Raw genomic sequence first — 27,611 nt, 5'->3', positions numbered from 1 at the left:
GCCTCCCCGCCCCCACAGCCATGTCTGGGGCCTCAGTCCCAGACCCCCGCCCCACCACCCCTTGCCCACCTCAGACGCCCGCTGTGCTCACCTGGGCCCCGCGGAGAAGGGAATAAAAGCCAGGGAAGACCTGTCCTTGGTGTTTTCGGGGTCAAAGCGGAGAGGATTGTATACCTGCGGGCGGAGAGAGGCGGGGCTGTTGGAGGGGGTCCCGGGACAGCCAGCTTCCGAGGGACAGGGACGTGTGCGTTTGGTGAAGGGAGGTGGTGTGTGATTTGCCAGGTCAGGACCCTGCGCCCGCCCCTGGGTCCCTCTAGGGAAGCAGCCAGGTACGAGGGCGGGTGGAGGGGAGGGGGGCGGAGGCAGCACCTCAGGGTCCGGCCACACGGATGGATTGTGGTGGGTCCCGAAAATACTAACGAGGCAGATAACACCTGTGGAGAGGAGGGGCCAGTCAGGGAGGGTCTCACCCTGTCTGATGGGCCCCTCTTCTTCCCCAGGAGGCTCCTCCTCCTGATGTCGTGGGCACCTTTGGGGATGACCCGGCCATCTGGGAGCGTGATGTCCTGGGCGCAGCAGCGAGAGACGACTGTGACCGGGGGATGCAACCGCAGACTCTCCTTGATGCACATGGTCAGGAAGGGCAACTGGGCCAGGTCGTCCCTAAGGAAGCCCCCCAACAATTAGCCAGGGATGGAATCAAAGACTCCCCCAGACCTCCAGACGCGCCTTGGATTCTTTATCTCCCTCTCTTTCTGCCCCTCCACTGTTCACACTCTGTGTGTGTGTGTGTCTGTGTGTGTCTCAAAAATAAATAAGTACTTTAAAAATTTTTTTAAAGAAGTTATTTCTGAAAAAGTACAACATTCACACAGCACCCTTAAAAGTTAGAAAGCTTTAATTTATACAATCTCTTTAAAAAGGAAATATTTTATTTTATTATTTAAAAACTATTTTATTATTGTTTATTTTTTGAGAGAGAGAGAGACAGAGTGCAAGTGGGGGAGGGGCAGAGAGAGAGGGAGACGCAGAATCTGAAGCAGGCTCCAGGCTCTGAGCTGTCAGCACAGAGCCCAACGTGAAGCTCGAACTCACCATCCATGAGTTCATGACCAGGACACTCAACTGAATGAGCCTCCCAGATGCCCCACGTATCTGTGAGTTTTAAAATACACCCACCCAAAACAACAAACTATGCAAATTAAAGAATTGGACTCTCTAGAACCATATTGGTGGAAGGCTAAAAGTGGAGATGCCATGTCTGGGCATCTGAGGTAGGGATACGGTGGTGGGAGCAGGGGTCTGGGACTGAGATCCCAGACATGGCTGTGGGGGCGGGAAAGCAGGGGTGGGTGGAGACTTAGAATGAATGGGAATAAACAAGCGCTGCATAGAAATGATGATAATCAGTCATGAATTGAGGGCCACAGTTCTTGTCATCCTTAGCACCCAATGTCCAAATCCAAATTAGTTAAAATTGTCAAGATTATTTTTCAAACTACCCAATCCAATCGTAGAGTTCAAATGAAAAAATAACAATGCGAGGAAAAAGTTATAAATGCCAAGTAATGAGATGGGACCAACTTTATCAAGTATGGAAAAAAATTTTTAACATGATAACGAAAACTAAGTGGTGTTTACATATAAATATGTAAATATATGCTTTTTCTCAAAAATAAATAAACGCTAAAAATTTTTTTAATCCTAGGACAAATACAAAATCTTTATTAAATTCTGTTGAGATAATTAGCCATTTGGAGTAAAAAATAGATTTTTTACCTCAGTACTTACAACTGTGTGGGTTTCATAGGAAGAAGAATTAAATGTAAGAAAAGATAACAAAAATCCTAATAAATGAAATATTTTAGAATTTATTTATTTTTGAGAGAGAGAGCAGGAGCAGGGGAGGGGCAGAGAGAGAGGGAGACAAGAATTGGAAGCAGGCTCCTGGCTCTGAGCTGTCAGCACAGAGCCGACATGGAGTCAAACGCATGAACCATAAGATCATGACCGGAGCCAAAATCAACGGAGTCAGATGCTCAACCAACTGAGCCACCCAGGTGTCCCATAAATAAAATACTTTTAATAAATAAACCCATTAGAAGGAAACAAACCGGTTTTGCAGTTTAGCATTAGAATGTGTAAGGCCATGCCAAGCTTTAAAAAAAAAAAAAAGCTATAAAAAGGTTAACAAATGTGACTCCAAATAAAGGAACAAAAACTAAATAAAGTCAAAAGACAATCCAGGAAAGACTTTTTGCATAACATAAAAGGAACTAATTTTCTATATATTTAAAGACTCCTCACAAATTAATAAGAAAAAAAACAGAATAACTCAAAGTAAAAAAGGCAAATTATACAAATTGAATCTCCAAGGAAAAAGAAATATGCATGGTTCATAGACATATAAAAATCGTGCTCAGTTTTACCCATACTTAAAGTGATATTCTTTAGGATAATGAAGTATTATATTCACCTATCAGATTGGCAAGAGTTTTAGAATTTCTTTATGCACACTGTCAGTGAGGATGCGAGAAAATAGTCACTCTCAAAATCTGTCTGTAGGACTGGCTTTGTCAAGAGCTGTTAAACTGTGAAAACTCAGATGGTCGTTGATTCAGCAACTCTACATCCAGAAATTTGTTCTGGAGATACGTCCTCACATGTAAATCAGTGTATATGGATGTTTCTACATCATGGTTTTTTTTTTAATATTTTTATTTATTTCTAGGAGAGAGAGAGAGAGAGACAGCGTGAGCAGGGGAGGGTCAGAGAGAGAGGGAGTCACAGACTGAAACAGGCTCCAGGCTCCGAGCTGGCAGTCAGCACAGAGCCCGACGTGGGGCTCGAACCCATGAACCGCGAGATCATGAGCTGAGCGAAAGTCAGATGCTTAACCGACTAAGCCACCCAGGCGCCCCGCTACATCATGTTTATATAGCCAAAGGCCCCTTACTATACAAATGTCCCTGGGATGGAGAATGTTTACATAAATTGTGGTACATCCATGTGATGGAATACTATACAGTTATCAAGACGAGGAAATACAGATCACTAGTCCTATCAAACACTGCAGGGTAAATCAGTACAGAGACGATGAAAGGCAATTCATCACTATCTGTCATAACTGCAAATCATCACATAAATGTCCCCAACAAAGAGTAGGCTGAATAAATTATACAATTTACAATTAGAGGGGCGCCTCGGTGGTTCAGTTGGTTAAGTGTCCAACTTCGGCTCAGGTCATGATCTCATGGTTCGTGGGTTTGAGCCCCGCATCGGGCTCTGTGCTGACTGCCAGCTCAGAGCCTGGAGCCTGTTTCAGATTCTGTTTCTCCCTCTCTCTCTGACCCTCCCCTGCTCTTGACAGCCAGCTCAGAGCCTGGAGCCTGTTTCAGATTCTGTTTCTCCCTCTCTCTCTGACCCTCCCCTGCTCTCTCTCTCTCTCTCCCAGAAATAAATAAAACATTAAAAAAAAAAACAATTTACGATTAGGGAGGAGTCTAAAACATACCATTGAGAGAAAAGAACAAGTGACCAAATGTGTGTGTGTTTCTATTAAACTGTAAAATAATATAAATATATAACTACAAGACCTTCAAAAAAAGTCTGAAAGGACATACAACAAAATGACGTCCCTGGAGACCCCTCAGGAGACAAGGGATTGATTATGCTTGGGGGGAAGGTGACAGCGAAGGTGAAACTATCTCCTCCACAGTGTCGCATTTTGTGCAAGGGAAAAAAGGGGGACTTCTTCCCATTATGGGTTTTGGAATTCAAAATTAATTTCCCAAAACTTATATCTGGGCAGAGGGATGGGGGAGGAAAAGATCTTCAGTTATATTGTCAATGTGCATGCCTGAATGCTCTGTGTATTCTCTCATTTGTTGTGAGAAAAGACTGAATGAGCAAACTGGGAGACACTGTGGACAGATAGATGTCGGCAGAGATGGATCCTTGGAAGCACACAGGAAATCATCAAAGGGGGGGATGGGATTGGGGTGCTGGCATAAGACAGAGGCTTATGTGAGGTAAAGAAAGTATTCAACCCTGTGCTCATTTTGCAATATATACATATATCAAACCCTTGCACTGTATACCTTAAATTTTTTTTTAATTTTTTAATGTTTTTATTTATTTCTAGGAGAGAGAGAGAGACAGCGTGAGCAGGGGAGGGTCAGAGAGAGAGGGAGTCACAGACTCTGAAACAGGCTCCAGGCTCTGAGCTGGCAGTCAGCACAGAGCCCGACGCGGGGCTCGAACCCGCCAACCGCGAGATCATGACCTAAGCGAAAGTCGGGCGCTTAACCGACTAAGCCACCCAGGCGCCCCTGTATACCTTAAATTTACATAGAATTATATGTCAACTATATCTCAATAGAGCCAAGACAGAAAAAAAGACAAAGGCTCAATATATCCATTGTAAAGTATTTCACACCATTTGAATTTTTACCAAGTGCTTTAAGTGTTTGAAATTCAGACGCACAAAAACACTTATCCACTTCACAGAACTGCTGTACCAAGCAAAGCCTTGAAGCTGAGGGCACTACTTCCCAAGTGTTGAGTCCAATAGCTCTTCTCCATCCTTCAGCCCTTGGCCCCAAATATCCCAAATATCCCAGGCTCCACCTCATCTCCTCCAGTTTGCAGATATTTTTAATTCGAATACCTGACTTGTCTCTCCTATGCTCACACTTCTCCTGTGGCTTCCTCTTGCCCTTCTATATTAGTGAGGAATCTCCCTTCAAGAAAGAACTTGCTGTCCAGCCCCAAGGAGTTCAGTCGGCTGACAGCCTTCAGTTATAGGGTCTCTGGGCTCTGCAGCAGCATTCAAGCCAAGGCCACATTTTCTTGGGCACGTCCCAGCTGATGACAGAGCACGGTGGGCCCCTACCTCCTGATCATTTCTGCCCAATGTGAGACTCCCTCCCTGAGAGAAGTATCCCTGCCCACTTTTATCTTTTATCCAATACTGGCTTCCCAGGGGACTTGAACTGACACCTTTGGAAAATCTCCACATGGTTTCCAAAGCAAACCAAGAAGGACTTCCATTACCAATTACCAGCTCCAGCCTCACTGGGAGCCCCTCAGATGCTTCACAAGAATCTGTAAATTTCACAAGGATCCAGCCACTGTTACTCCCTCCCAAACACACCAGGTCCACTGCTGCATGCTTCCATCCTGGTCTTTTTGCACAAGCTATCCCCAAGGCCTAGATCACTCTCTATCATTCACACCCAGAGTGGTGAATTTATCTTTGCTGCTTTGCTACCCAGCATCATCCCCTTCTTTCCTCTATGATCCAGCCTTGCCCAAGTAGGACTTGGATGGGACTGGGCATGGAGTTTAGAAGGGCCAGCAGTGTGAATATGTTTACTGAACAAGGCAATGGGTAACTTTTTTACCCTCAAAGACCTCTTGTGAATCCCTGGAATAGATAGTAGGTAGGAATTAGATATAAGAGCAAAAATTAAGACTCAGAGTCTGTGGGGGGAAACATGCAAAGCAAAGCAAGGGAGAGGAGAAGTTCATTTACGGAACACATGCTGGATGGTATCTGTTCTACACACAGTGTCCCGGTTCTCCAAGCAGACCTGAGGGGGAGAGACTCCCTGACCTGCCCTGCCCCCATTTACAGAAGAGAAAGATGGCATTCAGAAAAGGGAATTGGTTTTCTTAAAGTCACATAGCAAGGAAGCAGGGTAATAAATGTGGACACTCCAAGCTTTCTGTTGCATGATCCTAATTTCCCCTGCTCCCCAGGCTGGGCACCAGGCCCCTGCCTCTGGACTCTGCTCTTATTCTTGCTAAGCAATAATGACACAATCAACAAAAAGCTCTTTCCCCTTCCCCAGCAGGNTGTTCAAACATGTCCAGACGGGTGCTGCCCTCTGAGACCAGGCGCTTCCACTTGGCCTGGGCAGAGAAGGAGGTAGAGCTGAGGCTGGGACCTGCCTCCCCTAAACTCCTCTCCATCACCAGCCACCAAGAGGGGACCCCACCATGCCCAGGCTTCTGGTCCTCCACCCCAGGCCCCCATTCTCAGGGAGGACTAGGTTTGGGTGGGAGTAGAAACTCTTACTATTAAGACCCTATGGCTGGGAGTCAGGACACCTGAGTGCAAATCCTGGCTCTGCTTCCTACACCCCTGTGTGCCCTTGGTCAAGTCATTGCTGCCCACTGGACTCTACCTGCCAAAGCTTCAGTAACAGTTAATATGACTTGCTCTGGTGTCAAACAAACCTGGTTGGAATCCCAACTCCATTTATTAGCTCACTTGCTAGTTGTGTGAACAGGAGCAGGCTCCCTAACCTCTCTGAACCTCAGTTTCATCACCTGTAATGAGGCAATAATCATCATCTCTACCTCCTATGGTTGTGGAAATTAAACAAGAAACATATGCAACAGCACTAATGCACGAGGGGCGGTGAGGAGGCTCAGTCTGTTAAGTATCCCACTTCAGCTCAGGTTGTGATCTGCAGTTCCTGTGCTTACTATTAGCCTTCATCCTCATCTTCATCATTATCATAGAGGTAGGTGACTACTGCAAAAATGTCCCCATTTCTTTGTCCTTCCACACCTTCACCCTTTGCATTGAGGTTTGGTAAATCTTCTAATAGGAGGTAAAATCTCTTTCCCCAGCTGTTGAATTGGAATTGCATGTGGGACTTGCTTCAGCCAACAGAAGAAGGTGGAGGTCCTAGTTGCCTGTTCTAAAACTCGGCTTCAAGAGGTACTGCATGTTTCTGCTTGTTTTCTTGGAGCCCAGCCTCCACCATGCAATCAAGCCTAGGCTACCCCACTGGAAGATGAGGGACAAACGCAGGAGCCTAGCTGTCCCACCAAGGCCATCTGAGACTAGCCAACCATGAGCCAAGCCCCAAATGTGTGACAGAGCTGAGCCTGGACAAGCAGAGCAGTCTCCCAAACCCAGCCACGACCGGAGACATATGAGTGATTCCAGCCAAAATAAGAACTATTCTACTGAATCATCATCTTGTGAGCAATAAAACACAAATTTTTTTCAACCTCAGGAGTTTTAAGATGGAATACTATGAAGAAAGAGCAGCTATACAATGTTCATCATTAGTGTCTCAAATTTTACAAGTTTCGGTGAGGCACACTAGAAGCTAAAACCTTCCAAGCACCTACAGTGTGCCAGGATCAAGATTCCATTACATCTTCTAGACTACCCTTTAAGAAGTGCTTATTATCCCCATTGTACATATGGGGAAACTGATCCTTGGAAAGGAAACGGAATGGCCCTAAAGTCATCTAGCAAAGCCAAGACTCCAGGCCACTCCCCTTTTCCCAAGGCTCCAGCTGGGACCCTGGGTTTAAACTCACATGCATGATGTCTGCACTTTTGTTGAAAATCTTCACATAATGTTTCAAGATTTTGAAGTGGAAGGCAGGTGTCAGCAAATGACGGTGGCTGCTCCACTTGTCACCAGCACTCAGCAGGAGCCCATCCCCTAGTAGAGGCAGCCACAAGGAACAGGTGAAGGCAGTGCTTTCCCTGAGACCCCAAGGTTGTCCCCAACCTCCTTCATTCACAGTTACTCACCCAGCCAGGGCTTCAGGAAGCTGTAGATAAACTTATCCTTGGGCATGATGGAGGCTAACATGAGAGATAGATCATCAGGGGCCATAGAGAAGAGGCAGGGAGGGGCTTTGGGTTGGGGGGGGTGGAGGATCCCAGCCAAGGTAACGCATACCCCCTCAAACCACCATACTGGGAATGCTAGAGGGCAGAGCAGTGAGGAAGTTGGGGAGATCAGACCAGGCTGCAGCACAGAGCAGAGCAAAGGCAGAGTCCCTGGACACACCCCTACGTATTTAGATGCTCCCTAATGTAGCACAACACACCCAGCATGCCTTGACATGGCTCCTAGCCAGCCCAACAGGTTCGAAACACCCAAGCACAAATCGGCTCTCCACAACATGCCTTTACAGGGACCTAGGACATCGCATCTGTCCCAGAGCCCTCTGATATCTCCTGGGACTTCTGACATGGCCCCAACATGTGTTAACACGTCCTTACATGAAACAACACGCATAACTCACACTGACATGATGCAGGTGCTCTGAATGGACCCAAAGACAACCTGACACGACCTCAGTGTCTCATAGATGGTCCCAGACAGGACTCAATATGGCCCCACTAATGTCCCAGACATGGCCCAGGTTTGAACTGGCCTTCCTTGGGATCCTCTTCCACCCCATACTTATCATTAAGTGCCTAGGCTTAGGGGCTCCTCTGTCCTTAAGTGACCAAACAATGCTGCCACCCTCAGATGCTGAGCTCCACCCACCACAAAGAGCTGCCATTGCTCCCTTATGCCTCTAGACCAGCTCCCCACAATACTCTGGCCGTCTCCCCACCCCAGATCCCCTTCCAACTAAGGGTCCCTCCCACCAGAGGCAGGGCCGCTGAGAACACACAGAAGTAAGAGAAAAGCTTCTGCATACTATGTGACCTCGAGAAGTTATTATGCCTCCTTGAGCCTCGGTTTCCTCACCCAGGAAATGCCCACCCAGCAGAGATGCCAGTGAATGGACATCAGTGGCATCCGCCCGTCCATCGCCTTCTGGAAACAACACCTCATCCCTCTTCTTCCCTCAATCCAAGTAGGTAGGAGGGTGACCATGCCACTCCCTCCTCTGTTCCAGAGCTGAACATATGAGCCTACACATCGGCAGTCAAGTTGCAGTGACTAGATGAAGAGCTGGTCCTTGCGACCCACGCCAGGCCAATTTAAGGGAATCCTGCAACTATTTCTGGGTCTGCAGAGAAAGAGCTCATGTTTCCTTGGGGGTTGAGCTTCTTAAACTCATCTTTGTCAGCCTGAGAGTGACGCTGTCACCGAGGAACACAGAACTACAAGATGAAGACAGATCCCCAATGGCACTGTTTGAAGACCTGGTTGCAACCATGCCTGAAGACAACCTTCCCTCAGCTTTTCAGTCAATGGATTCCCTTTCTTTACTTAGACCAACATTGCTGAATTTCCACCACTCAAAACTGAAAAAGACTGGGAACCAGAGAGAGCCAGGGACCTGCCCAGAGCCACCCAGCAGGTTAATGGCAGGTCTCCATCAATACTACCCATTTCCCTGCTCAACCTAGTCTGTCCAGGGGTGTGAAGAACTGGGAACAGGGGCAAGGGAGTGGCTGGGTTGGGTGCTCCTGGGAGAGATACCTGGGGCCTGGAGCAGAGGAGCGACGAACTTAGGGTGGACAAACCGCAGAAAGGGGTAGAAGGGCCCCATCCACCAGAGGTGAACATCATGGAAGTGGTGGCCCAGATCCGCCATCAGCCTCAAGCCTTCCTCATTGCTCTTTACCTAGGAATGGCAGGGTGGAGGGGGATGAGGCCAGGTCAGGCAGGAGGCCCCAGAAGCTTACAGCTGCCCACTCCACCTCCACCACTTCCCATCCCTCCTTCCTCCTTCTGCCTGCACTGTAAGTCTACACCTCTATATCTCACTAAGTCAGCTTCCCTTTGATGGTCCATTTGTCTTTTTATTTTTTTCTATATCTATGTGTCTCTCCCTCTCCCTTCACTCTCACTCTCTTCATCTGTTTCTTTAGGTAGTTGATAGATTGCTAGATGATAATAGCTAGAGGATAGATAGATAGATAGATAGATAGATAGATAGATAGATGAGATAGATGATAGATGACAGATGAATGGGAAGATGGATGGCTAGATGCATGGATGGACGCATGGACAGATGGATGGACAGACAGTGGATAGATGGATGCATGGATGCACAGACGGATGGAAGGACAGACAGATGCATGCATGCATGCATCTTACATGGATGCATGGATGGATGGATGCATGCATGGATACATGGATAGATGGACACATGAATGGATCGGTGGATGGACAGACGGATGGATGGATGCATGCATGCATGCATGGATAGCTGCATGGAATGATGGATGCAAGCATGCATGGATGGACACATGGACGGATGGATGGACAGACAGATGGATGCATGGATGGATGCATGACTGCATGGATGGATGCATGACTTCATGGATGGATGCACGCATGCATGCATGGACACACGGACAGATGGATGGACGGATAGATGGATGGATGCATGCATGCATGGCTTCATGGATGAAGAGAGAAAGGAAAGAGCTGAGAGTTGGATGGGTAGATGATAGATGATATGTGTTTGTGTATGTTTCTTTTACAGTCTCTGTATGTCCTCTCTGACTCCCTCACCTTTTCTGCGTATCGCTCCCTTTCTTCACCCCTATTTCTGTCTCCATCTCTCTCATTCTCTGTGTCTGTGTCTCCTAACTTGCACACCCACCATGGCTCCCCAGAGCCCTCAGAATAAACCCCCAGCCCCGACACGGGCCTCAGCCCTGCTGGCTCTGCTGTCCCCTCCCCCTTCTCCCTGCCTCTCACCAGCATCACTCTTTATGCGGTCAACTTGTTCAAAACCCAGGTGCTCGCAGGGCACCTGGGTGGCTCAGCTGGTTAAGCATATGACTCTTAATCTTGGCTCAAGTCATGATCTCACAGTTTATGAGTTCACAAGCCGCACTAACAGTGTGGAGGCTGCTTGGGATTCTGTCTCCCACTCTCTCTTTCTGCCTCTCCCCACACTCATGCATTCTCTCTCTCTCTCTCTCTCTCTTTCTCTCTCTCTCTCGCTCTCTCTCTCTCAAAATAAATAACTGAACTTAAAAAACAATAACAGGTGCTTGCTCTGTCCCCTCCAGGCCTTTGAGTGGGCTGTTTCTCTCCACACCATATCCTTTCTCTTCTTTTCTTAAAAAAATTCCTACCCATCAGTCCAGACTCCCTTCCACGACTCCTTCTCCAAGAAGTCTCCCAGCCTGCCCAAACAGCAGAGGCCTTGCTTCCTCTCTGGGTTCCCCTAACCTCTCGCTCTCCCTCAGACCCACTCTGACCACACAGGATTGAAGGTGTCTCTAGTTCTGCGTGCCCAAGATTGGGGTTCCTTCAGAAAAGCACCTGGGGCTGAGACTCCCCAAACACCCCGAAGCAGTGTCCAGAAAGAAAGGAATGATCAGGGGCGCCCAAGAGCAGAAAGATCCACAGGAGCCTCACAGAAGCCTGGCAGGGAGGGGCTTGTGGCCTTCAGATGCTGCCACTGGGCCCACGGCCACGTATTTCAGATGGGTACCTGTGGCATGGTGACAGACCAGCCAGTGCCAGGGTGGCAACAAATGATGAGAGCCACTGAATTAAGACCCTCAAGCCCTGCTCTGTGGGGCTGACCTACAAGCAAGACAGGAGCCGTCACCCCTCAGAAGGAGCCACGGCAGGTCCCCCGGAAGCCTCTGCAGTGGATGGTGTGTCCAGACTCTGCATGGATGGGGGAATCTCTGCTTCTTCCTGCTCCTTCCCTTGGGGGCAGAGGGGTCCTGGAGGCCTCTCCACGTCCCCAGGGTCCCTCCCAGGACACAAGGAGAAGGCATGCTCTCTGCCCACAGAGAGGCCGACCTCGGCTTGACAAGTCAGATCTTTCTTCTACTGGGAGTGGTTCCAACCTCAGGGAGGTGCTCACGGGGGAGGATTGGAGGCAGCAGGGTGGCCTCAGGTCTTGTGCAGGGGCTCATTCCCACATCCGGTCATGTCCTGGCCAGTCCACACAGCCCCCCAGTTTCTCATATGGTGAAGGTCTGCAGACCCCAGGAGACAGGTGTGAGCTCTGCCCATCTGTCCGGAGGGCAGCTCCCACCTACGTGCTCTTCTGCCCACCGGGCTGTGCATAGTGCATCCTGTCTATCTGTCTATCTATCTATCTGTCTGTCTGTCTATCTATCTATCTATCTATCATCTATCTATCTATCTATCATCAATTCCATCTNAGGTGTGAGCTCTGCCCATCTGTCCGGAGGGCAGCTCCCACCTACGTGCTCTTCTGCCCACCGGGCTGTGCATAGTGCATCCTGTCTATCTGTCTGTCTATCTATCTATCTATCTATCTATCTATCTATCTATCTATCTATCATCAATTCCATCTCTCTCGCCTGAACCTATGGACTCTCCCATCAGTCGTGACATTTACAAATGAAGAAACCAAGGCCGCATCCCCGAAAGGAGAAGGAGGGGGGCGTGGCTCCAATGAGGCATCCCCTCTAGTCCCACAGGAAGCCCCACCCAAGCCTTACAAATACTTCCAGGTGCTCCAGATGTGTGGACGTAAGTCATTTTCTTTTGTGACTGCTCTCTGCTCCCTAAGATCCCTGAGGCATTTAATGAGAGTGGTTCAGAGAGGGAGAGTGACCCAGCTGAGGTCACACAGCAAGAGGGACTGGAGGAGAGAAGAATGACCAAGACTAGCCTCCATGGCCGAGTCCTCGTAGACGGTGTAGGAACTGCAGTCATTTTATAACATTCCTGCTACCTCCATAAATTGCTGAGAAGTTTCCAAGACCCAGAATATGAGGCAACATTCAGGACAAGCTTAGGACACCCTTTTCTGTAATGAGCTGGCCTGCAGGAGGGCAGGGGTGGGGCTGGACCCCCATCCCTTTGGCATTTCATGACCAAGGGAGGTGATGGTAAGTTCGTCCAGACAAGGCCTCCACCATGGCATTATCCAACATTTAGTAAGTGCCAACTCTATGTCAGCTCCTGAGCTGGGCATTATAGATATCACATCAGTCTGCCAGTGCCACTGTCTAGTGGCAGAGAGATAATAAACAAATAACTGGACAACTAACTGTTAAAGCGTCAGAGGTCAAGGTCAAGGTCAAGGGGGGGAAGTCAAGGGAAGCTCACAGAAATTATACACTTGAGCTGAAAATGTGATGAAAAGGAGGAATCCACTCATTGGCTGCAGGAAGGGAAGCCTTCCCAGGCAAAGGAGCAGCACAAGCAAAGGGCCTGAGGTAGGAAGGGTTTGGCTCATGGAGGAGAGAGAGCAGGAGCTTGGAGTGTCCAGGGAGTGCATGGGGCCAGGAGAGCAGCAGGGCCTGGCCAGGCTACACTTGGCCTCTCTGTCTAGAATGAGGACCAGTCATACAGAATGGTTTTCAGCTGAATAGTGGCGTTAACAGAAGCTACATTTCAGAAAAATCTCTCCAGCGCTAAAGACAGAAAGGACCTCAGGGGAGGCTGGGGCTGGAGAGCTGGAAACTTATAATTCATATTGTGGCAGTTGTTGACGGCACCCTTGGGAGTCAGAGCCCCCTGGGTGAGGCGAGGATCTGGGGAGGCAGAGAAGAGGGAGGGCAGGTTAGGACCCCGAGGGCTCCCCGCATGGAAAGGTGGGGTGAAGGAAGAGCCGGGTGGAGACCAGGGCAGCGTGGTGTGCTAGACCCCAGAAGACAAGCAAGTTCTGGGCAGCTGCGGTGGTGAGCAGGGCCAGATGGCTTGCGGGCGGTGATGAGGCCATGGTCATGTTCTGGAAGTATGACAGGAGTGGGGAGTGGGAACCTGGCTGAGAGGGTGAAGATGGACTATTGAGATGCCGGCACTGAGTGAAACGGGTTTGGTCATTAAGGTCGAGGCCAGAGTGATTCCTTCTGAAAGGGGAAGTGGTCAACTTCTATCCAGGCTGGGCGATGGGGACCGTCGATGCGTCTTGGGAGTGAAGGCAAGGTCACAAAAAGCAGGCAGGGGAAGAAGAAGGCAGACAGCCCACCCCCTCCTCCAGCCCAGCTGCACCCCAGGGTGGGAGAGGGGAGCAGAGGTCAGAGCTGACTCCTGGGGGGCCGCCAAGGCCCAGAGAGGAGCACTTGCATGCCTGAGACCAACAAACATGGGCCAGGCAGGGAGTGGACCCTGGACCCTGGACGGTGGCCCTTACAGGACGGTGGGGACAGTAGGGGACCTGGCTGTTGGCAGCCCTTCTCTGCTGTCCCAGATCCCAGCCCCACCCCTGGGGAAGTGCATCCACCCCAGACCCCAGACCCATCCTGCCACCCACACTCACCAGACCCAGGTGACCCCAAAACCAGTTCCGCTTTGGGGGCTGCGGGAAACACCGGAGGCGGCAGCAGGTCTCATAGAAGCTGTAGCTCCAGGCCAGGACGCGGGCCAGGAGCCAGGAGGCGCCCACCAGCAGCAGGAGCAGCCCCGGGGAGACTGCCGCCTGCCCGAGTCCCAGCCAGGACAGGCTCAGCTGTGGCATCCTGGGGGCAGAGTGTCCTGGGGGGAGGAAATGGGCAGAAGGAGAGCTCACACGCAGAGGGAGAGGGTCCAGGTCGGGAGGGGCACGGATGATGGGTGTGAGGACCGGGCACACGGTGGCTCAGACGGGGGAGGAGGATCTAGGGGATTCCAGAGGAAGAAGCAGAGTGAGGGGGAGAGAGTGGGTTGGAGGAGGGACACGGAATAGAGAGAGAGAGACACTGGTGAAGAAATACCCACACAGAACTAGCGGCAGGTTGCCAGGAGCTCCGGTTACAAGGAAGTCACCAACCCCCAGCAGCTGGATCCCACTTCCGCCTGGGGCAGGGCGCCTCCCGCCCCAGACGGGACCCCAGACCAGAACGCTCAGCTTTGCCAGCCCCAGCCTGTCACCTTGGGCTGGACGGACTTATTCCACCCAAGCTCCTCTCCCTTCTCCCTGCCCTGTCTTTCTTCCTGGTCCCTGACCCCGAGCCGGAGGAGGCTGGGCTCGGCTGGATCAGCCAACGCTGTGACGCCAGTCTGTCTTCTACCCACCTGGCAGCCACCCAAGACCTGAAGACCCAGCCAGCTGGACACGGAGAGGAGCAAGCCCAGGGTCACGTGGGACGGGCGCTGGATTCTCAGAAATGAGCACCGCCCACGTGGGGTGAGGGGTGAGTTGGAGAGAAGGGCAAGCTAACAGCCAGCCCTTTCCTTTCAAGGCCAGCAGAGTGCAGCACCAAGGAGCTTGAACTTGAGCGAGCAGGTGCCACGGGAGCACGTCTGGCCAAGCCTACTCCCAAAACATCTCTGGGCTCCTCTCCACATGCGAGGCTGGCGGGTGGCACGCGGCTTTCCAAGTGCAGAATCAGGAAGCCTCGGGCCTCCGGGCTGCACAGCCTGGCAGGAGTTCAAGTCCTGCCTGCAAGCAGCCCAGGGTCTGGGCTGTGACCAGAAAGATGGCCGAGAGCAGGAACAAAGAAGCCGCTCTGACTGGTGGCTACTTGCTCAGACTCAGGGGGTGAAGGGCCCAGTGGGAAGAAGGCGCCTGGAGGTGAGGGGGTAAGGTGGGCAGACAGGGGGCTGCAGGGGGTGGGCAGACAGAGCTGGGAGACCCTGCATGCGCAGTTCTGCCCCCTCCTGGCCCTGTCTGGGCTCAGTCTTGCCATCTGGGAAATGGGATGTCAGATGAGGGCCTGAGAGAGGACTTCTCTTGTTCGGATCCTGTCCTGAATTCCCGAGTGAGGAATTCTCCCGCCAGCCAGGTGTCTCCATGTCAGACTCCGAGGTGAGGGGGAGTCTGAAGGATGGACCTGCTGAGCAAGAGGATTCGAACGGATTCCTCCTGCCACGACGGGAAGTCCGTTCCCTGTCCCTGACCCACACATTCCTTCCAGCCCGACCAGATCCAGCTGCCGGTGGCTGTTCTAGATCCCCCTTCTCTTCTGCCGCAGTGGACCCACCTGCTGACAGTCCATCCAGTGGAGGGTCAGGGCCAGGGCCAGATGGGCCTGAGGAGAAGCAGGAGGAAAGAGAAGGAAAGAAATGTGCGGCGAAATCCCCGCGAGCCACACAGCAAAGCCATTCAGTAGGACAGCACAGGGGAAGGCGAATCCTGGCACATAGCGGGTGCTCGTTATCTACTCAGGGAAGATATAGGGACTTTTGTAGCCATGAGCTCTACGAACTGACCGCTCGAAACGTGGTCCTCAGACATCAGCATTACATTACCGGCAGCATCTTGCATCTGCAGCATCTCAGTCCCGAACCTAGACCCACAGAGGTCTTGGCTGTAATTGTTTTGCTATTGTCCCCAGCCAGGGGAGGAATTTATGTCCCGTCTCCTTGAATCTCCCCCGGCCTGGAACTACTTAACCAGTAGCGTGTGGTAGAGGCTGGGCCCTGACAGTTATGGGGCAGAAACAGGGCCGACAGCCCTCGCCACGTGCCCTCTTAGAACACACCCCCTCAGGGGCGCCTGGCTGGCTCAGTCGGTTAAGCGTCCGACTTCGGCTCAAGTCATGATCTCACGGTTCGTGGGTTCGAGCCCCACATCAGGCTCTGTGCTGACTGCCAGCTCAGAGCCTGGAGCCTGTTTCAGTCTGTGACTCCCTCTCTCTCTGACCCTCCCCTGCTCACGCTGCCTCTCTCTCTCTCTTAGAAATAAATAAAACATTTTAAAAAATTAAAAAAAAAAAAGAACACACCCCCTCAGAACAAGGCTGCCGTGTAAGGAAGTCGAAGCTGCTTGGAAGGACCTCACTCTTACGTATCTCCGATCAACAGCCCCAGCCGATTTCCCAGCAAGCCGCTGGCAACAACTGCCAGCCACGCGAAGGGGCCGTTTGCACGTTTCAGCGTCACAAGAGAAAATAAAGTGGTCCTTTGCTTTAAGCTACCGAGTTTGGGGGGCTGTTTGTTATACAGCAGTAGATCATTGGGAGGCCAGCTGAATCAGAATTCGTGGTTTCACCAGATCTCCAGAAATTCGTGTGCACCTCAAAGCTTGAGAAGTACTCTTTCAAGAGGCCCAAGCCACAGGCTCAGCAACGCACCTCCTAGGAAATGTATCCAGTCTGTCCTTGCTTTTTTCATTTGTCAGACAAGGAAAAAAATCTATCATTGCCAGGTAGCTGTGTGTTTATTGAACACCTACTGCGTGCTGGGCACTATTCTAGATGCTAGGGATGCAGCAGTGAGCACAGCAGACCTCGTCCCTGCCGTGAAGGGGTCCATATCTAGTGGGGAGACAGTTGATATCTTGTTCGATTGAACAAGTGATCAAGAATGTATCAGACAGTCATTGTGACATGAGGGCTTCCAGGAGGAGGTGACCTTTGAGCAGATACTGAATGAAGAGGGGGAGTGGGAAGTGTTGTTGAAAGGTCCCCACAGTCATGGGGTAATACACCCAGCAGCGAGTATGTCCTTCTTCCATCGACACCCGCACTGTGGGTGCAATCTACGTGTCCTTCAAGGAGCCAGCCAAGGGGGCAAAACTTGTTTCAATATTCAATCCAGAAGTAGTTACTGAAGATCCCTCCACTACATCCAAGAACTCAAAGGCCAACAAGCCTCTGTGGCTGTGGAAGGACAAGACCCATGCATCCGGGACCCCTCACATCCCGGGTCGGGTGACAGGAGGCAGAAAGGAAGCAAGAGACCCAGTGTGGGAGGCAGGAAGCCTCAGGTGGGGACTTTCTGCTCTGAGGCACAGGCGGGTGGAGCGTCCCCCGGGGTTTCTCATCCAACAAGGAATGTCTCAGCTGCCAGATGACACAAGGCTGGCTTAGGGATTGGCCCCCAGCCAGCACTGGTGGGAGGGGAGCCACACACAGAAAGGCAGAGGCTGGTCCTTCTCCGGGGGACCTTCCACCCGCACCCAGAGTCAGGCAGTGGACAAGTGTGTGTCTGGCCAGAGCTGGCAGTCACTCTGTGAGTCAGCCCTCTGAGCCTCAGTCTTCACGTCTGTAAAATGGGCTTGATAAAACCTCACAGAGCATTGCGCGCGTGTGTGCGCACGTGCGTATGTTTCCCATGTGGTGAAGAAATTCCAGAAGATTCCACACATCACAGTGGAACTGGAGAAAGGAGAAGTGGAGTCTTTACCCTTCTGACTTGCTGCTTGTCTCAAATACTTTCTCCCTCACTGAGCTGCTGTAACTTTTATCACCAAGATACTAAAAGGACTTGGCACAGCGGGAGCACATAGTTGGTGCACAGAACAGATGAGCAGTTTTTCTTTTGTGTCGCCATGAAGACACACCTCCCAGGAGTCAGCCTGGGATCCCTCTAGAGCAAGCATGGAGGCTGCCTGGTGGCTGGAGTGTCTCTTCTCCCCTCCTCAGCCTTCGGGAAGGAACAGGTTCTGGATTCGGCCCAACAGAGTTCAGATCCCAGCCCTGCTCCTCACTGGCTGTGTGACCTTGGGCAAGTCACTTGCCTTCTCTGAGCCTCATGCCCTCCTCGCTGAAATGGAGAGGTGGACCTATACCTCCCAGGCAGTTCATTCTTTAACAACAAAGTGTACTTGGGCATTTACTCGGTACCAGGCACAGTGCTGGGACCCAGGACCTGGGCTGAATGAGACAGATGAGGTCTCTGGATCATGGTGCTCGTTTCCCAACAGGAAACAAGACCATGTCAGATGGTGGTGGTAATGAGGGAAATTAGCAGAGTGAGACATTCTAGCAAGTGACCAAGGGGGCTATTCAGATGGGGCAATCAGGGAGGGCTGCCCTGTGGAGGTGACCTTTGAGCAGAAACCTGAAGGATGGGGAGGAGCAGTGCGTGCCGGAGAACCACTCCCTGAAGCCGTGCCAGAACTGTGAAGGCCCAGCACAGGGTGAGGCCCTCAGGTCTGTCTTTCTTACACAGGCTCATTCTTGCGGAGACGATCAGGGCCGGGGCCTGCGATCTGGTGGTGGAGGCAGCGAGGAGCAGCGAAGCTGGAGCCCCCAGGATGGTGGGGGAAATGCAGCCAGAGCTCAGCCCACAACCTGGGGCTGAGGTTNAAAAAAAAAAGAAACAGGCTTCTGAAGCCCAGCGAGGACGGGCACGAAGCCCAGAGGAAAATACAGGAAAATCCCAGAGGGTGCACACAGCTGGGAACAATCAGAGGGTGCTGTCATGGGCATTGCACTCCTTTATTTTTTTTTTTTAAATATTTTNCAGGGCTCGAACCCACGAACCGCGAGATCATGACCTGAGCCAAAGTCAGACGCTTAACCGACTGAGCCACCCAGGCGCCCCATGGACATTGTACTCCTTGATACCCTTCCCTCCTCCTCCTCCCTACCCCCTCTCTTCTCCCTCCCCTCCCCTCTCTCCTCTCCCTCCTCCCCCTCATCCTCTCCTCACTTCCTTCTCTCTCTGTCTCCCTCTCTGATTATTGGGTGATGATTGCTCACAAAAACTAGCCTAGCCACCACCAACACCCCAAGCCACAGAAGAGAGACTTGGAGAAGGGACCCTCGGACAGTGTAATGTCATAAAAAGAGACCATTTGTTGGGCGCCTGGGTGGCTCAGTTGTTAAGGGTCTTCGGCGCAGGTCAGATTTCATGCTTCATGAGTTCGAGCCCCACATCAGGTAAGCACAAGCCTCGCTTCGGCTGAGCCCCGCTTCTCTCTCTCTCCCTCTCTCTCCCTTTCTTTCTCTCTCTCTGCCCCTCACTCACTTATGCCCTCTCTCAGACAGAGAGAGAGAGAGAGAGAGAGACGCTTTGCCCCCTCTCCTCCCCACGTGGTAGATTACAGGTAGCAGTGAGGTCTTTACTACCCCCTTCCCTTGAGAGATTGTGATAATTATATCTGCTAGACTAGGCCCCAGTACCCAGCTATTTACCTAAACATTTATTAGGTGTCCCTGCAAAGGTGTTTTGTAGACAGAATTAACACCTACGATCAGTTGACTTTAAGTAAAGGAGTCAATTACACCACTCCAGTGCAAATGGGCTTCGTGCAGTGGAAAGGCCTGAGGAGCAAAACCTAAGAAACTCTGCTTGAGACTACAGCCGACCCCTGCCTGAGTTTTCAGCCTGGCAGCCTGCCGCCTTACAGACTTCAGGCTTTCCGGCCCCCTAGGCTCCTGAGCCAGCGCCTTAGGATAAATTTCTCTCAATAAACAAATAGATTGATGCTATTCTGTTTCTCTGGAGAACACTGACTGACACAGAGATGAAGCAGAATTCCCTTCTCCTTGAGCCTAGGCTGTCCTCAGTGACACTGGGGACTTGCGAGTCTAGATTGTGAGAAGACTTCCAGCTGCCTGGGGTTACACCTTCCTGGATTCAGCTGCCATGTTAAGAGGGAGCCCAAGGGGTGCCTTGGCGGCTCATTCAGTTAAGCATCGACTTCGGCTCAGGTCAAGATCTCATGGTTTGTGGGTTCGAGCCCCACATTGGGCTCTGCGCTGACAGCTCAGAGCCTGGAGCCTGCTTCGGATTCTGTGTCTCCCTCTCTCTGCCCGTCCCCTCTTCACACTTTGTCCCTCTCAAAAATAAACAGTTAAAAATTTTTAATAAATACAGAAAATAAAATGGTGGATTTGGGGCTCCTGAGTGGCTCAGCCTGTTAAGCAACCGACTCTTGATTTTGACTCAGGTCATGGTCTCAAGGTTTGTGAGTTTGAGCCCCACATTGGGTTGTTGATTGATGGTGCAGAGAGTGGTTGGGATTCTCTCTCTCTCCCGCTCTCTCTGCCCCTCCTCTGCTTGTTCTCCCTCTTTCTCTCAATAAATAGACATTTTTTAAAAAGATATTTTTAAAATGGTTATGTGTACAAAAATGTTTGTATGTACATTAGAAAATGTTCACATTTGCAATTTTTTTCAAGCTGAAAAAAAAAATCACACCAAACTGCTAGGCTGGGAGTAGGGAGTGGAAGCTGCAGTGGAAGAATTTTCCTTTTAAATTTCTACAGTTGCATAAACAAAAGCGTAATTAAGTTTCTACAACTGCAATTTTTTTTCTTACCTCAAGCCAATGTAATACTTGGAGAGAGAGGAGATAAATGAATAAAGTACTTATAACACTGCCTGACTCACAGTCAGTACCAAGTATGTGTCTGCCATTATGTCTCTTATTCTGTGACAGATCAAGGACATGAGCACCAGCCAGGAGGCTTGGGTATCTCTTAGACACATCTCAGGATCTTACTGGTTGTGAATCCCTCCCCCCTCCTTAATTCCCTTAATCCTCATATAGTAGGAAGCTCTCGGGGAGAGCAAGTGCCAAGGTCAGGTGGCCCATGGTCAAAGCCCACTGTTGCCATTCTCCAGCTGTGTGACCTCAGGCAAGTGACTTGCCCTCTCTGAGCCTCAGGCTACTTCTTGGTAAGAATGGCATAATAATAGCCTTGTGGGGATTGGAGGAGCAACTTGGGTGTCTTGATTTGGTTTCCCTGGAAGTAGACTCTAAAGCAAGGATTCAAGTACAAAAACTGTATTCTGAGACAAGAATTTAACTGCCAGAGGGCAGTGAGGAGGAGTGAGATGAAGGGAAGGCAGCTGGGAAAGGGGGTTTATCAAGGAAGTTCCCACTGGGGCACCTGGGATTCAGTCCCTCTGGGGACCTCGGGGAGGGAGCAGAGAACAGGCACCCACCAGGCATTACTCTGGGCCACTGCCAAGGGCATTATTTCTCCAGAATGTCCTACTTGCTCCAACAGCTGAGACCGGGTGGAGTTTGGACAGTGGCCTGATGTGGACACTTACAGTTGTTTGCTGAGTGGGGCTCTCCCTCCTCTCCTCCCGGGACACCCACACACACTCTCTCACACACACGCACTCACACGCACATGTGTACTCACAAACGCACACCTGTGTGCAAGCACACATTCTCACACATACAATCCCACAATGCACCCACACTTGTGCACGTACACACACTCACGAGCACACATGGTCACACGCTCACGTGCACACACCCACACACCTACTTACACGCATGCACAGACACGGTCACACGCACAAGCACGCGTGCACACACACTCGTACACACTTTGAACTAATGGAGGCGACGAGACGCCGTAGAGCTTGTTGTCCCCGAACCGTCCAGCAGAGGGAGCCTCCGACACACTCAGGAGAAGGAGACACACCACCGGCTACTGGCCCGGGCCTGGGCGTGTTTGGAGAATCGGACACGCAGATTCAGCGGGTCCCGGAGACCCACGAGCCCCATGCCTCCCCTCCTTCCTCCCTCATTCAGTCACCACCACCGACCTTAGCGGAAAGTCAATGTGCATGAGAAGCATGATGGATGAAAAACCCACACGGCAAAGGAGATCCGAGGTGCAGAAAGGGGCAGTCACGTGCCCAAGGCCACCTCGAGGAAGGGGCAGCGCCGGGTTTTAAACCCACGACATGTCGTCTCCCAAGACCAAGTTTTTTTGCTGGAGGATGAGTGGCCTCGAACTGGGGATTCTGGCCGACAATCCCAGCAGACGCCACCTGGGGGCACCCCAGGACACACGCCGCAGTCGTCGCCCGCATCCCACCTCCCAGCTTTGACTTCTNCCGCACTAAAGCCTCGGGGGTAAGCCACCCCGTCGAGGCCACAATATGAGAACATCGTCATCGGACCTTGGGTGGACCATCTCACTCTGGGGAAATCAGTTTCCACTTCCATTAAACGAGATAATAACAGTACTCGTGAGAATTAAGTGCCAGTATTTGGGAAGGACACACAGGAAGCACTCAACTTTCAATCTCATTATTGTTATATCAACTTTGGAGCCCCCCCAGGGGATTGGTCCTTAAACCACTCCATCTTACACACACACACACACACACACACACACACACACAGGGGGATCTCGCCAGGCTTGGGGCTTTTGAAACACCAGCTAAGTGCTGAGGTTTCCCAAATGTATACCAGCCCAGAACTCGCTCCCGAATTCAAGACCTGCCTTTGCAGCTGCCCCCTTGACATTCTCCAAATCCACCTGGCCCCAGCTGACATGCTGATCTCAGCCCTCACCCACCCCTGCAGAAAAACCCTCCTCTATTAAGCATTCTCCATCTCGAGGTGGCACTTTTATCTTTCCAGATGTTCAGACCCACATCTGGGGTCCTCCCTTTCTCCTGAATCCTTCGTTCAAGGCATTAGCAAATCTGCCAGCACCACCTTCATAAAGCAATCAGCCCTCATCAGAATCCAAGCACCTGCCTTCACTCACAGCCCACAGCTTGCTTGGAGCCACTGTCATCACTCACCTGGACACATCTGGTCACCCCGTCCTATCTCCCTAGTCCCATCCTCGCCTCACACTACATAGCAGACAAAGATTATATGACAAATCTTGTCCCTCCTCTGCCCAGAACCCTCCATGGCTCCTTATTTCTGTCACAGTCACAGTCAGTGGACCCCAAGGCCCTGTGTGACCTGCTCCTATCCCCTCCCTGACTTCATTCCCTTCCATGTCCCCCCTCTAGCCACACTGTTCTCCTCAATGTCCCCTAAACACCCCAAGCTTGTTCCTACCTCAGGATTTTTATGCGCTGTGTTCTCTCTGCCTCAAACACTCTTTCCCTAAAATATCCACATGGCTCCTGCTCTCCCCCACCTAAAGTCTTTGTTGAAATGACCCCTTCTCAGTGAGGGCTTTGCTCCCCACCTTAGAACCTCCTTCCCTCCACCCCGAATTACTGAACACCCACACATATACACACACATATCCAATTTTTCCAGTGCACTTACCACTTCTCTCCCACATGGGCGAATGTAGTCACCCCAGCTGGTCTCCCTAGCCTCACCCTTGCTTTCCCACAGAGCAGCCAAAGGAATACTAGAAAGACCAAATGACAAATCTGTCGCTCTGCTCAGAACCCTCCCATGGCTCCCCACGTCTGTCACAGCAAAGTAAAAATCCTCCAAGGCCCTGTGTGAATTTACTTACTTATTTGCTCCTTTATTGTTCGTCATCTATTAACCTCTCCCCACCCCCAACAAAGGTCAACTATGGAAGGGCTCAAATACCACCTGGCTCACAGCAGATGCTCCATAAATATTTGATGAATTAATACAGTTATTGTAGACCTCGTCACTGCCCCATCTTCTATATCATCATATCAGGGACTACACCATCACCTGTTCCCCCAGCCAAAGACTGGGGAACCACCCTTAACTCCTCCCTCACCTCAGCTCCTGTGGCTAGGTAGTACCCCCTCCTGTCCCACCCGGACCTCAGTCTCCCTCCTCCCCAGGTTTCCAGTCCCCAGTTTCCCCCCCTTCCAAGCCACCTGCCTGCCAGCTCATATCTGACCAGATCCTGTGCTGCCCCTGCTCACACACTTTCTATAGCTCCCTATTGCCTTCAGCATAAGACCTGAACTGAGATGGGCCTGCAGTTTCTGGGCAGTTGGCCCCTGCCTGACCTCCCTCCAGTCTGCGCCCCGCCTCCAGATCCAGCCTCCCTGGTGGTGTTCCTCGAGCACCCGACTCTCTCCCTCACCTGGGGACGTTTGCAGATGCTGTTCCTCCCACCTGACAGGCTCTTCTCTCCCTGTTGCCACTCAACTTGTACCCTCACTTCAGCATCAGAGAAGCTCTCCCTGACCCCCCCTCCCCCCACGTTGTGTTCTCAACAAGGGCCTGCCTTTTGGCGCACTTGTCATGGATTGTGAATAAATTTACGTGTGGAAGTATTTGTTCAACATCTGTCCCCTGCTCTCCCGACGGCAGGAATTGGGCCCGGCTGTGCTCCGGGCCCAGTGCCAATAAACGCTTAATTAATATGTGGTCTGTTGATGAGATAAACGAATGCACAAACTGTCCCCAAAAGCCTGGGTTTATGTCCGAGGACAAATGGCCTCCCAGCCTCTTAGCCCATAGCTTCCCTTGGTGGCCTCCCAACTGTCCGGGCACCTTCATTGCCTTCCTGGAGCCCAAGGGAAGTGTCTGGCTGAGCTAGGGGCTGGCCGGTGGGGGATGTCTGCATCCCTTGCTTTTATTCTACAAAAATCAGAACACTCAGCAAAGGGCCTTTTGGCAAGGGAGGAAGGAAGAGGCTTTCCAGGGAGGGTCTAGATTTACAAAACAACAACAGAAGCACACATCCTGAGCCCTGGGGTGCAGCCTGATGCCAAGGAGTTCGCCCATGTGAGCTGGGGATCCCACGCAGGTGACGTCCGGGTCCAGGGCTCTTACTTTGGGCTCCAGCTCTCAACTTAAAAGCCAGCCGGGATCCACGGGGGACAGGTCCTGAATCCCAGAGGCCTTAGGTGTCGGGTCATAGGTCCTCAGATGGCTGGGTGGGTGGGGCCTGAAGGCCCGAGTGCTCTGGATCCTGGGAGTGGGTCTGGGCCCGAAGGGACGCGGCAGAGCCTGGTCCCTCAAGCAGGAAAGCAGGACCTGACCTGGACCTCAAGCGGCGGGACCAGACCGTCAGGAGGCGGAGCCTTGCCGTGAGGGGCGTGGCCTGTACCTTCATCATGCGGCTCCGTGGAGGAGCCTGGTCCTCCGAACCAGGCCTCCGAGGGGCGTGGTCTCTGCCCTCAGGGTCCTGGGGGCGGGGTCTGGTTCCCTCGGGGGCGGGGCCTGGGCCTCTTTGGGCGGGGCTTGGGCCCCCGGGATCCGCGGGGAGGCGCCGGCGATCAGGCCCGCGGAGGCAGTGGCTCCACGTTGAGCCAGAGGCCGTTCTCCGCGCGCAGGATGAGCTCCGGCTTCCGCCGCACCTTGCGCGTTCGGTCCACGCTCAGGCGGAAGCGCAGCAGCGTCAGCGCGACGGCCACGCGCAACTCGGCCATGGCAAAGCTCTGTCCGATGCAGTTTCTAGAGGAAGGGGGACGAGGGGTGGGGAGGGCTCAGGTGCAGCCGCCGTGTGCCCCGGGAAGGGGGAGTCCCTGGGTAAATGACCGACTTCCCGCTCTGGGCCTCAGTTCCCTCATCTGTAAAACGGGCGCAATGGCATAGAGTCGTTGGGAGCATATGAACCCAGAACTCCGGGCCTGCCACACAGTAGGTGCTCAATACCAGGGATGCTGTTGCAGAGTCTGATTTAGGGGCTTCCCAGTACACTGGAGGCATGAAGAGTGCTGGGTTGGCAGAAATCACATCTGGGTGGGAGGCAGTCTCTGCTCCTGATCTGCACATCCCTGACCTTCCACTGCCCACGGCGCTTCTCCTACGCTTGGCTTGGACTGGGGGAAATAGAAGAGTTACCTGGGTCCGGCGGAGAAGGGCACGTAGGCCAGTGGGGAGCGCTGCTGGGGGTTGTCCGGGTCAAAGCGATAGGGGTTGTACACCTAGGCAGGAGCAGCCAGGAGGTGAGCCTGGGGGCTTGGCCCATCCATCCCAGGTTGGCCCTGATCCTTCCACTGGACGGAGAGAACCTCACTACAGTCCAGCCACACCTTCCTCTTTCTGTTGTTCAAGCATGCCAGGCTCATTCCAACCACAGGGCCTTTGCACTTCCTGTCTCAACTGCCTGGAACAGGCTTCTCCCTGCTCTTCACACTTTTCAGGTCTCAGCTCCAACACCTCTTCCTCCCCAAGGCCTTTCTTCACCATGTGAGCTGAAGTGCCCCCCCCACGCCCTCCAGTCTTTATTTCCTTTGTGCATGTATCACAACCATAGTTTTCGCTTATTTTCTTCCCCTGAACTTCACAATGAGCTCCATGAAGGCAAAAAACAGTATCTTTCTCCATCCTCCATGCCCAGCACAGAGGCTGGCAAACAGTAAGTGTTCAATAAATACTTGAGGACCTAATGAATCAACAGTGAGCAAATACATGGGGGAGGGGCATTCAAGCTCTGCACTCAGCCAGGCCATCTGGGTCCCTGGGGAAGAGGGGGGGGAGGCCTTACTGCCCCAGGACCACCCCGTCTGAGGAAGAAGAAGCTGAGGCAAGAGAGGATTGAGGAGGGCGCTCACCTTGGAGTCAGGCCACACTGTGGGGTTGTGGTGGGTTCCGTAGATACTGACCAGACAGATGATTCCTGCGGGGAGGGTGGCGTCAGTGGGGCCACTGGGGCTGAGGGGACCGGGATCTCTGGAGGTCTCCTCCTCCCCTGCTCTTCCTGAAGTCATGCTGTTCCCATGAGCCATTCTACCACCCTTCCCTACCCATCCTTCTCTGAAAAATTCCACTCCCCCTGTGCTCCCTGAGAGGTCCCGACCACCTCCTTTCTAGCTGCTATGCTGGCCACACAGGGATCTTTCTCACTCACAGATCTGACATTGTTCCTCCTCACCTCAAAAACCTCCCATGGCTCCTTACTGTCCTGAAGATCAAGTTCAAGTGCCTCACCCTAGCATTCAAGGTCTTTCACTACCGGCACCCTGAGACTCTGCTTCATAAATATGCTCTCTCTTTCACTTTCAACCTTCAAGGCTCACCTCTCATGCTGCCTCTTCCAAGCAGACCCCCACCCTGAATTTCACCCCAGATGAAGTCACCGCTCCTTATTTTGGACTCTTTCAGCCCCGGTTCCTTCCTTTAGCCCCTCCCTGACCCCGTGTGATGGGGAACATCTGTGCCCTGCTGTGTCTTCCCCAGACTGTGTGGTACTCAAGGTCTAGAGCAAAGCTTTGTCTCCAAGGGATATCTGGCAACTGAATGAAACCACTCCTTCCTCACCTGCACCCTCACGGGGCCCACCACACCACACCCACTCTTGCCTTTCCACCTGGACCCACCCACCTCTCTCTAGCCCCTACACGTTGGGTCTCCTCCCTCACCCCAGAAGCAACAGCCACACAGGGAGATGCCCCGTCTACAGGGAGGGTGCACCTGGGGCAGGTATGACCACGCCCCCACGGGCACCAGAGCAGCCTGGCAGCCAGAAGCACAATGTGGGCACCTTTGGGGATGATGCGTCCGTCTGGAAGCTTGATGTCCTCCGTGCAGCGGCGGGAGACCAGGGTCACGGGTGGGAACTGGCGTAGGCTCTCCTTGATGCACATAGTGGTGAAGGGCAGCTGGGTCAGGTCATCCCTGGGGAACATGGAACGTGGAATGGCGGGTGACTTGGAGCCAGGCTAGAGCAACAT

The 27,611-nt window shown here is 52.1% G+C and overlaps 2 protein-coding genes across 2 annotated transcripts in view; both read right to left on the bottom strand.

Annotated features, from left to right (window-relative positions):
* Window positions 1–79: 79 nt before the first annotated feature.
* LOC144237914 (cytochrome P450 4F3-like) lies at window positions 80–14,651 on the bottom strand. The gene is made up of 9 exons (XM_077771631.1): window positions 14,376–14,651; window positions 13,939–14,153; window positions 9,204–9,348; window positions 7,568–7,621; window positions 7,348–7,475; window positions 5,857–5,916; window positions 530–677; window positions 370–434; window positions 80–174 (listed from the first exon to the last, which is right to left on the bottom strand). Exons 2-9 carry the CDS (start codon window positions 14,134–14,136, stop codon window positions 88–90), a joined length of 885 nt encoding a protein of 294 aa, XP_077627757.1. The 5' UTR covers window positions 14,137–14,153; window positions 14,376–14,651; the 3' UTR covers window positions 80–87.
* A 9,884-nt stretch (window positions 14,652–24,535) lies between these two features.
* CYP4F22 (cytochrome P450 family 4 subfamily F member 22) overlaps window positions 24,536–27,611 on the bottom strand; it is a 19,603-nt gene continuing 16,527 nt past the window's right edge. Inside the window, exons 9-12 of the mRNA XM_077771588.1 lie at window positions 27,422–27,555; window positions 26,493–26,557; window positions 25,780–25,862; window positions 24,536–25,389 (exon numbers count right to left, since the gene is read on the bottom strand). Of these exons, the coding sequence (XP_077627714.1) occupies window positions 25,212–25,389; window positions 25,780–25,862; window positions 26,493–26,557; window positions 27,422–27,555 (460 nt within the window). The 3' untranslated portion in view covers window positions 24,536–25,211. The remainder of the gene's footprint in view (window positions 25,390–25,779; window positions 25,863–26,492; window positions 26,558–27,421; window positions 27,556–27,611) is intronic.

Source organism: Crocuta crocuta, unplaced genomic scaffold, assembly GCF_008692635.1.
Source record: "Crocuta crocuta isolate KB4526 unplaced genomic scaffold, BGI_CrCroc_1.0 scaffold755, whole genome shotgun sequence".
In the NCBI taxonomy this organism is placed as follows: domain Eukaryota; kingdom Metazoa; phylum Chordata; class Mammalia; order Carnivora; family Hyaenidae; genus Crocuta; species Crocuta crocuta.
The sequence above is the reverse complement of the archived record's forward strand: the minus strand, read 5'-3'. Positions and strand labels throughout refer to the sequence as shown.